This window comes from Gopherus flavomarginatus, chromosome 6 (assembly GCF_025201925.1).
Source record: "Gopherus flavomarginatus isolate rGopFla2 chromosome 6, rGopFla2.mat.asm, whole genome shotgun sequence".
NCBI classification, from domain to species: domain Eukaryota; kingdom Metazoa; phylum Chordata; order Testudines; family Testudinidae; genus Gopherus; species Gopherus flavomarginatus.
The window spans coordinates 100,057,484-100,068,932 of NC_066622.1; the positions used below are offsets into that span (position 1 = coordinate 100,057,484).

At 41.7% G+C, this 11,449-nt stretch overlaps 1 protein-coding gene across 1 annotated transcript; it reads right to left on the reverse strand.

The window, feature by feature from the left end:
* Nucleotides 1–1,108: 1,108 nt before the first annotated feature.
* On the reverse strand, nucleotides 1,109–11,449 carry DNAJC9 (DnaJ heat shock protein family (Hsp40) member C9). Its single transcript, XM_050959711.1, has 5 exons — nucleotides 10,960–11,449; nucleotides 10,565–10,705; nucleotides 4,914–5,168; nucleotides 3,772–3,858; nucleotides 1,109–1,799 (listed from the first exon to the last, which is right to left on the reverse strand). Exons 1-5 carry the CDS (start codon nucleotides 11,137–11,139, stop codon nucleotides 1,680–1,682), a joined length of 783 nt encoding a protein of 260 aa, XP_050815668.1. The 5' UTR covers nucleotides 11,140–11,449; the 3' UTR covers nucleotides 1,109–1,679.

Below are 11,449 nucleotides of genomic sequence, written 5' to 3' on the forward strand. Positions count from 1 at the left end.
TTGGTCACTACAAAGGTTCCTTCCTTTAAGGAAATGAAAATTATCTAAATTAAAACAGTCAAAGTAGTTCAAATCAGGCCATATGGCAACACTTCGTGTTAGGGACCAAAACATTTTTCTCTGCCACTCCTGTTTGTGATACCCTATTAACACACACACAACAAATGCAGCTTTGATAGTATTATGGCCCCTAACTAAAGGTACATGTAGTTTGTAGCCTGAGACGAGCTCTGGAGACTTATTTTTTAACCAAAATTCAATCTCGTTACAGATACAATTCCTGTGCATGATAAAAAGGGACCAATAGATGTCAAAAGTTTGCACTACTGAATGCTTTTGTTTTACACCCAATCATAGTTACTTAAAGATTTAATATAGTTCGTCTGTCAGCTTCAGGGTAATAACTGTTAAAAGCAATGAGGTAACACTAAGCATGAAATACTATTCTCAAAACAATCATTTCAATACAGTTCTAGTCAACCTTAAATTCAGGGAGTGATCTTAGAAACTGATGAGTACCTGTAATTTCCATTAGCTTCAAGTTGCAAATATTTAGCACCTGGCTACTAAAAAGGCCTACAGAAATAAGTTTCACAAAATAAAAAAGCTCTGTCTAAACACAGTTTCTTTCAGCTAATGCATTTTTTAAATTAACTGCCCTTCCAATTTATACCAAGGCATATTACATGAATTTCTGCTGCCTTTAAATTATTCTTACTAAACTTACTACAGGACTACTACTTCACTTAGATTTTTTTCTAATGAAGTTGCTTAACTTACTTGTATTTTTACAATAGACCAGTTCTATGAGAACTTTCATACAACTTACAGAAAGAGGGCTTCATTATGGAAATAATGAACTGGTGACAGGCCTCTTGCAGGACAAGTGTCGACATAACCGCATGCCATTGTGGGAATCTATGTCCATCATTTTGCTTGAATGGTTGGTTTTCTGTCAGATGCTGTAATATCGTGCAGTATTACTTCATGTCAGGCAATTCAACATCAAGTGTTTGAACAGATAGAAAGGTAATAATGAAATTGACTATTTTAGACACATCTATAAAAACACTTGCAAAAACATGGGGTTGAAAAAACAAGAGTACAGCAGTTTTGCAAAAACATTTTTATTTAAGCTAGCGTTCAAAAATATCTTTAATAAAACCACAAATATTTGAAAAACTCCTGCCCTGCTGAACATAAGCGCAAAGACCATAAGAAGAGCAACAGGGTATTACAGAGGAAACTGGTAAGCATAAACAGAACTAGAAAAGAAGATATTCAGGTAACACGCCACATAGACCAACATTTTTAAGACTCTCAATCCTGTCAAATTACATTGTTTTGCCACCAGCAGTCTCACCAGTTGGGTTTTGATGTGCTTACACAATTCAAATTCTGACAGACATACAGATCCCAAATAGTACATTTACAACCCTTATCTGGGGCCCAATGGTAATCCAATAACCTATTTAATCCTAATAAAAATTTAGGAGGAGATGATTTAAAATTGTGTCACCAAAAAGTTCATTTTCATCTCACTTACTATCATATCTTCCCAGCCACAATGAATTGATGTGCATGTGCTCTACAGTGGAAGTCAGGAAGGTTGCAGAGATTCACTGGAACTTAGGTGTTCATTTGTGGATTGACATACAGGCTAGAAAGTCAATAGATAATTATTTCTTTGCCTTCTTGGGTGCTGTTTTCTTTCCTCCTTTTTTGGAATTGTTTCCATACTTTGCTTCCATTTGAGCCAGAAAGTCATCTATTTCTTTTTTTCTATCTTTATTTCTGCTCTATAAAATGAATGAGAAATCTGATTACCAAAAAGTCATTGTGAGATCCAACTTCATTAGAATAAGTTGTATAGTTCAATAGGACGAGATGTACTAAGAGAATATGGAATATGTAATACAATTATGTAAAAATCTATGGTCCACCTTAATCTAGTATCTAAAAATAAATTTAAAGATAAAGGCTAGAAAAGGTTAACAAAATATTAACTGATTGACAATGGGGGTGGGTTCCTGGAAGGAGGTAACAGACCAGAACTATATTCTGGAAAGGAGAAATGATCTAGGTATCTCATTTGTTTATATAAATACAACATAAGAGACTCACAGGAGGTTTCCTTGCCATTAACTAAAATAGTTACAATTCAAAAATATCACCTAAACAGCAGTACATTTCCTCTGCCACCCCTACAAGCATATCAGCAAGCATAATTCAAATCAACATCTTCACATGCCCTTCCAAAGCAAACCATCCCTCCTGTAGCCCCCTCAGTGTTTTCCAAATGCCTACTTAGATGGGCATTGCTGGATATGGGGAGGCTCAGCAGATACTGGATATTTCAGATCAAGGCAGGGAGAACAGATGCAGTGAATTCCAAAGTCAAGGGTTCTTCATGCAACACCCTTTGTCAGAAGCTCGCTCATATATACAGAGGGAGCTCAAAGTTAAACTCAGGCACCTCCACGAACCTCAACTGTGACAATATGTCATGAGGAGTAACGCAATCCCTCAAACAGAAAAATCTCAGGTCACTTATAGCTTGCTTTTCAAAGCGGCTGAGCATGCAGTTCTCCTTGACTTCAATGGACTAGTGGCTGCTCAGCACTTCCGAGAAGCAGGCCACTGAACTTTATAGGTAAAAACCAGTACCTTAAACTCCACCTGGAAAACATTAAGCAGCCACTAAAGCTCTTGGAGTATTGCTGTGTGTTCACAGGTAAGACCCTTCACTTAACTATCAAGTTACTACATTCTTCGTAACTTCAGATTTTAAATAAAATTAAAGTGTAATCTCATGTAGAACGCACTGCAGTTGTCCTACCTACAGATGACAAGCACAGATCATAGCAGCATGGTCCACCTCAGAAAAAAAACAACAATGTAGCCTCCTGACCAGACACAGATAGTAAAAAGCCAGCTTGGTTGCAGATGCTTTTTTGTCCTTTACAAACTGCTGAGAATCTAATTACATATCTTAAGATGCAACCTTTGAGGATGTCTGGCCTTCATTTGTAATAAGAGGAAATTATAACATCTCTGCTAACTACAAGTTGTGTCTTCCAATCTTCCATAATCACTAATATTCTCAGGATTCAATCTCAGCTTTCTTGCCCTTATTCATGGCCCAAATTTGCCTACTTGACAACACAATCTGGGATGGACAAGCTAGCTATATAAAGCTGGATGTTATCAGTAGGAGAACACTTCAACACATCTCACTAAGGAGTGGCCTCACATGCACATTGAACAAGGGGTGACAGACTAGATCCTTATGGTACCCAATAAGATAGAGATCTCAGGGCCAACTACCACCACACAACCTGTGGAATCTTTCAGAGAGTAGAGTACAAAGCCAATGAAGAACATTCGTGTCTACACCCATCAGGGACTGCAAACACATCAATGGTTCCTTTATTGTGGTATCTATTCAGTATAGCAATTCCTAGGTTCCCAGTCTAAACTTTCATGGTTTATTTGGGACCAGAATAAGTATAACTACAGTGAACCAGGTTATCTAAGTGATTTTATTAAATAAAATTTTGCACCATATTCAGTGTCAATCAGAGCCTTCTGAAGACTAAATGAAAGGCACAAAATTCAACACTAGGACTCATTCTAATCTCCAGTAGACTTTTCCCAATATGCAATAATCTGCAACTATATTAGCCTACTGGCATTTGGGCACCAAAAGGTAACAACTATCTGAAGTCAAAGACATAAAAAGCCTTCTTTACAGAGATCCTCAAATCTTACTTGAATTAGTGCTTTCAAGTCATCTTCCCCATCACCAAGACCGAGTTCCTCCCTGGTCTTTTCTGCCTCTTTAGCTTCTTCTTGAGCCTGAAATAGTAACTAGCTGCTTAGACGAAAACAAACAGCATGTTATTTGACCAAAGTTTTATTACAAGAGTCACTGAATACTTCCTTTTGTGTCTAAATACAAAACAGAGACGCAAAGTAGCAAAAAAAGCTAGTGGAAGAAGTTATTTGTCCAAAGTTGTTTGGCCTTAAAAAGTGTTGTCTACATTAAACAAATGTTCAATACTGGTTCTGCTATTAGGAAATCCTATCCCGTTTTTGCTTCTTTGCATCTGAATTTTAACAACTTTTTATCATTCAACTATCAATAAAATTGCTGCATGCACTGTCTCATATAAAGAATAAATATACAGTATGATTCCAGAAGTCAGTTTCTTGGCCTAACATTGTCGCTTTAGATTTGGATCAAGAGACACTGATCTGCTCCAATATTTTGAACTTTGATAAGCTGTTAGCAAAGTAGGTATGGTATTCAAACAAATGAAATGCAAGTAGAAAGTGCCTATTATTGCACTGAAACCCTTAGCAGCAAACTGACTGCAATTAAAGGACATGACATTTGAAAAACTAAGGCTATGTTTATATGTAAGGCTGCGCCGCCGTAAGGTGTCCTGTGTAGCCACTCTATGCCAGTGGGAGAAAGCTCTCCTGCTGGCATAATTAAACCACCCCTAAGGCATGGCAATAGTTGACAGCAGGAGAACATCTTCTGCCGACAAAGTGCTGTCCACACTGGCACTTTTGTCAATGAAACTTATGTCTGTCAGGGGGTTGTTTTTTTCCCCACACCCCTGACTGACAAAAGTTTGCCAACAAAAGTGCTAGTGTAGACAAAGCCTTCGTTACTGTTGAAAAGACAGAATAGAAAGTTTCTAGACTCAGATTCAAACTTTAAGTCCAGCTACTCATGATGGTGTCTCAGTTCTTTCTTTAGAAAGCTCATCCTATGTTTTTCCAGCGGGGAGAGAATTTGTAAAGTGAGGCACAGTTTACATGGATTTGAAAAGAATACTTCCTGCCAAGTGTAAATATTCAATAATTTTCCCCTTTGACCCCTTACATGTGCAGTAACATACCCTCCTTTTCCTTGCATTCGTTTTTTGCTTAGACTCTTTTACAAAGACTTTGTAGGATGGAACTTCTCCAGAATCAATGGCTTGTTGTATGATCTTCCTTATTCTTGGCTCATCTGTATAATCAACACACAGCACAGATTCCATAATTTTGTCTATGTCTCCCTTGAAATCTTCATATGCTGCTTTAACATCAGCCAGCTCTTCTTCTGAACCTTTGTACTTCTTTTCAAAGTCTTCAATATCTTTTATGGTGATCTGAAATTTTAAAAATTAAGTTAAAACATCAAGATTTATTTACCGTAGAAAGCAAATTCTCAATGTCAGATTAGAAAAGAAATTTAGATACACATTCAAGTTTTCCAGCCCAAATTTTGATGTTAAAAGCATTCTAAAAAGGGAAATGAAGGTTATTCACCAGTAATGGGAATTCTTTAGGAAGGACTCCACCCATTCAAACTCATGGGACAATTTGAAAAGCAGTACTGTCATCTGAAGGAAGTGGGACATGGAGGCTCTAATAAACTGAGCATCCTATTGGGATGCTAGGTGTAATGCATAATGTCCATGTAGCAGCTCTGCAAATTTCTACAATGGGAATATGCTTAAGGCATGTCAAGGAGGCCCTTGTTAATCTTGTGGAATGCGATCTACACTGAAGTGCTGCAGCTCCGCTGCTGTAGCGATTTAAGTATAGACATACCCATACGCTCTGAGGCTTGGTCTACACTACAGTTAGGTCAATGTAAGGCAGCTGACACTGACCTAATTATGTCTGTGTCTACACTAGAATGCTGCTTCTGCTGAAGTAAGCGGCCTGCTACACCGACATAATAACTGCACCTCCACGAGGTTAGGGCAACGCAGTGTCTGTGTAGACCAGGACGGGCAAACTTTTTGGCCTGAGGGTCACATTGAGGAATAGAAATTTTATGTCAGGCCATGAATGCTAACAAAATTGAGGTTGGGGTGTAGGAGGGGGTGAGGGCTCTGGTATGGGACGTAGGCTCTGGGGTATGAGAAGTTTGGGGTGCAGGAGGGTGCTCCATGCTGGGACTGAGGCGTTTGGAGAGCAGGAGGTGGAGATCAGGGCTGGAGCATGGGGAGAGGCTACGGGGTGCAGGCTCTGAGCGGTGCTTACCTCAAGCAGCTCCTAGAAGCACTGGCATGTCCCTTCTCCGGCTCCTAGGCATGGAGCAGCTCTCGATCCTCGGAGTGGGGCCATGCCGAGGCTTCCGAGAGCCGCGTGGTACGGTCCCTAACCCAGCGCCCCAGCTGGAGCACCGGACCGGGGCCAAGCCACGTGGTGCGGCCCCCAACCCGGCGCCTCAGCAGGAGTTCGCAGGCCAGCTTAAAATAGCTTGCCAGCCAGGTCCAGCCCGCAGGCTGTAGTTTGCCCACCCCGGTGTAGATACTGTGTTACTTACAATGGCTCCTAGCTTTCATTCTTGTCAGTTTCATGGCTGCCTGGACTCAGAGCAGCAGTACTGGGGCTCACATCTGGAGCCCTGAAACTGACAAAAATGACAATTTCACTGCTGGTAGGCTCCATGCTGTGAAATTGAGCCCACCCCGGGCTCACAGCTTCCCTCCCACCCTAAGCTATCAGCTAGCCACCAGGTTTAAACTGGAGCCCCCACCCTCCACCCCGAGAGACAGCCTGAGCTGTGAGCCCAGCCTGGTTATTCTTACCAAGTAATACATATTTTATTTTAGTCTGACCTCCTGCACTTTGCAGGCCACAGAACCTCATCCACCCACGCCTGTAATAGACCTATAATTTCTGTCTGAGTTACTCAAATCCTCAAATCATTAAAGACTTAACAATTACAGAGAATTCACCATTTACACTAGTTTAAACTTGCAAGTGACCCATGTCTCATGCTGCAGAGGAAGGTGAAAAACCCCAGGGTCTCTGGCAGTCTGATCCAGCAAAAAATTCCTTCCTGACCCCAAATATGGGTTTCAGTTAGATCCTGAGTATGTGGGCAAGACCCACCAGGCAGACACCTGGGAAAGAACTAACTAAGAGCCCTCTCCATCTAGCATCCCATGTCTGGCCACTGGGGATTTTTGCTACTGGCAGTCCCAATAGGCCACATGCCATTGTAGGCACACCCATCATACCATCCCCTCCATAAACTTATCAAGCTGAGTCTTGAAGCCAGTTAGATTTCTTGCCCCGACTGCTCCCCTTAAAAGCCGCTACATATTCAAGTTAAAGAGAAGGGATACCAAGATTGAACTTCATCATTCAGTAACTACATTATTTTAAGAGCATCAGCCTCCAGGCTATCTCCAGAAGGAATTGAACTACAACTGACTTTTGCATCACCAGCATCTCATGATAAAAGCCCATTGTAATAACTAGTTTCATCAAGGACACCTGAGAGAAGACCATGTGTTTGCCCTTTCCTTTGACACCACTGCAGTTTGAGATTGCCTCAAATTAAAGTACACTGTAAACTCCCTGCAGTAAGCCACTGTTGACTGAACCTTGGTGAAGGCAATCTAGCCAATGGAAATTTTTCTGCCCACTATCTTCTTCTAGGTCTCTTTTAGAGCCCTAACCATCACTTTGCTCTTGGTTTACACCTGGAAGAATCTTGCTGATATAGATGAACATCTACCCAACTGATCAGTGACATGTTTTAATTCAGCTAGATCAGGGTAGATTTGATTTACATCATGAGTCTGGAAGACTCGATTTAATCATGAATTTCTGCATAAAAGTGCATTCTTGTTGGTTGTTATAACCTTAATACATATTCTTCACAACTCAGAGATCGACGTAGATTTCATTTTTAGAAGGCACACACTATACATTTTGTAAGTGATTTATTTTGAAAACTTTTCAGATTAGTTTTACAACTATATCAGAAAACGAATGATTGTTTGGTTATTTCATTTACCGAAAGGTAATTGAAGCAGATATTTATGAAGTCATTGGGAGGTGAACTGTCTCCAATTCAACAGGCTAATCATTAATATTTGGAGGATTTTCTTGACATGCTGTATTAGGAGGAGAACATCACCAGACAGACATTTAAATTGTTTTAACTAAAACAACGTTCTGTATTCTGGATTTTCTTCTTCAATGGCAAACATAAAATATTTTAACAAACATGAATTTTTGAATTTAGTTAAACATTCAAGTTTTTAAAATCAGGTTTGTTTTTGTTAAAATTGTTTTTAACTAAATAATGATTTTTTAATTTTTTAAACATTAAAATGGACTATGAGGTCGACATGAGAAACTTAAAATATTGGCTTCTGCAGCTAACTCAGCTGTCTTCAGCTTCCTTTTCCTGTTTGCTCATAATCTGGAAAACAAAAACAAGCTTTCCTGCTTTTTCAGGTCCAAAATGATTTCTCAATTTCAAATGACTTAATCCAAAGGAAGAAAATATTCTTTCTACACCTGCAGAAGACGCTACTGCTGTTAAAAGTGAGATAAGCACTTGGATTCAGAGATTGTTGAAGTGATAGAGTGACTTCCACCAGTTCACTGGTGTGATTTTCTTTAAAACATCAGCAGCAAACATATTTCTTGAATGGTTCACCCTTAGCTCTGAAGTTTATTATAGTTGGCATTATGGAGGGATGATTGCTGGATGTCCATGTCATAGCCAACTCTTCTTCTTCAGCAGTTAAGATTTGACCTTGGTACCGAGTATTGAGAATATTTGCAAGAAAATGAGCTGGAGATAGCCTGTCCCATTCATTTTTTTAATGCTTGTAATTTAACTCTGTCATTACATATTTCTCTTTTTAAGATCTCACTCAGTTCCTTCCAAATTTCAACAGCATCAGCAATAAAACAGCTATTTCCCTGCATTTTGTTCAAGGCTACAGAAATAGGCTTCAGGGTACTCGCATGTGTTCAACATTTCTCTTAAGCCCAGTGTTCAGAACTTTGGCTGGGACAGTGCCATCTATTTTTTCACTATTTTGTTAAACTGTCATCAGATTAGGCCAATTCTTGATATAGTGCTCAAAACAGTCCATCGCACGTCTTGTGGGACAGTTAACTTGGTCCCTCCCTCTTTTTTCAGAGCAGCTGCTGCAAAGTGGTTGTTGTGGAAGTATTTTGCAATTTCAATAACATTAGCCTTTATTTCTGGAAAACTGAAGTCTTTTGCTAGGAGGTGCATCAAATGAGCACTGCAACCGTATGTTATTAGCTTGGGACTCTCTTCACACTCTTCTAAATTTCTTCTCATCTTGGATATATTTGCAACATTGTCTGTGATCAAGCTATGTAGTAGACATTTGAATTTTTTTTCAGTTTGTTATAGCTTTTCCTGCTTCTTCTTGTAAGTATTCTGCTGTGTGTGCATTTCCTGAGGTATCAATTGTTTCTGTAAGGAAGACATTCCCTTCTTCTGTTGTCACACAAGCACATACAAAAGGATCATTGTGGACATTGCTCCACCCATCAAGACTCAGGTTAACAATTTCACCCTCTAGATTTTTTGCACACTGCTCAATTTCTCTTTCATACACTATCTAGCAATTTGCCTGCGACATCTGCTCTGTCGGGTGGACTGTATCCTGGTCTTAATGACTGAACCATGTTTATGAAGTGGGGGTTCTCAATCATATGGAAAGGAGAGTTTGTTGCATAAACAAACCGGGCAATTTTTTCATCAATTACCTCTTTTTCTAATCTGCTGGTTCTTATCACAAACTTAACTATGGTTGTTTCTGGATGATAGAGATTTTTTCTCTTTTTGCTACAGGTGATATACTGTGGCTATGTAACATACACGATGTGACTGAAACACTATCATTGGCAGATAACTCTGAAACTATAGAAAATGATGGTGATCTTGAAAGTGGATAGTCTTCAGAATCCTGCATGTTGAGGATGCATTCTCCTAAACAAAATCAATCAATACAGTTATTTAATTATTATTACCAGACTGCTCATTTAGTATTACTCATTGCATTCACTGACTCTCAGTACTACTTTAAAAGGTGAAATTGTAAAAGGAAGATCTGCCTACTGCAGCTATTTCTTCATCACAACTGCATCAAAAATGATAGTATCATAGAGTAACAACTATATTTTTTTGCTCAAACGTAAGAATTCAAGAATAGTCCAGAAGGAATACAGGCGGTCCTTAAGTTTGAATTTAAAAAGTTTACCAACCTGACGATCCTGCATGTTCATACATGTTCCTTTCATCATCTTCAATACAACTTCCTCCTGAGAAGGAACACTTCTCATGATGTTGTTTCATTCGGGAAACCAGGCCTTGCATTTCTTTGTCGCACTGTTTGCATTTTGCACGCATGCCTGTCTTACCCACAAGTAGAGGAACTTCATTAAAATATTCCCAAACTGGGTCTCTTTTACGGCCTGCTGCCCTTATAGGTTTTCCCTTCTAATGAGAGAATGGTAGAACAACAGAATTAACAACTGCCCAGGACAGTACTACACCAGGGCAGATATGGCAGCTAGCTGGAAAGAAAACAAGTGCCCCTTAACCAGGGCAGCAGCACTTTTAGAGTATGTACCAGACGTAGAGATCATTATTTAGCAATTCCAGACACACCCTCCCTTCTAGGAGCACTAGATCTGGGACTCACCCAGTAGCAATGCTGAGAATTCCTCTAGGCCACTAGCCCTTCACTGCAACAGCCCCTACCTTCTTGAAGAGCAGCCTCCAGTATTCCTCCCAGTCGCGGTCCTGGCTCAGAGCGTCTGACTCCTCATCCACAATCCCCTGCTCGTCATAGAGCGCCCGCTGCTCCTGGTCACTCAGTACCGCATACACCTTGCCTAGGAGCTGAGAAAACAACCGTCACCCTCCGCAGCGAGTCTCCGAGAAGCGGCCCGCCCCGCTTCTCGCGGCTCAGTCTCCCCCCACACTGGACAGCCAAGGGGAACAGCCTCTGCTGTTTACAAGCAGCTGTAGCCCCGCAGCTCCGCAGGCGCTGAGCCCCAGCACTTACACAAAGCGGCTGGCAGCATAACGGGGACCAATAGCGGAGCCCCCTCCTGTGGGGGGGGGTCTCTCTTCCCTTCACACCGCGGGCTCACCTGGAAGTGCCGGGTCGCCTCCTCCTTGCGGTCCGAGGCCGCGCGGTCCGGATGGACCCGCAGCGAGACCCTGTGGTAGCCGCGGCGGATCTCGTCCCCCGAGGCCTCCCGTCTGACGCCCAGCACTTGATAGAGGTTGGCGGCGCCGAACGCCGCCTCGCACTGCTCCAACAGCCCCATTCCGCCGCTGGCGCCTCGTTAGCGCCGCGCGACCTGCTTATCCCTTTCGCGGGCCGAGTTTGGCGCGCCCGCTACGACAGTTACCCGCGCTGCTTTACGGCCGAGCCTGGAACTGCCGCAAAGACGCCCAGTTGAGGGAGGGAGAGCAACTGAATGCCGCAGCGCTTAGCTCTCGTGGATACGGCCCCGCCCCCGGGAGGTTTCGCGTTGCACGGCGGGCTGGGCGCTAGCGGAGACTGACTGTCCCTGGGACTGCCCCAGTAGGAAGCCGGACCGGCTACTGTCCACGGGTCCCTGCCCTGTGCGTCGT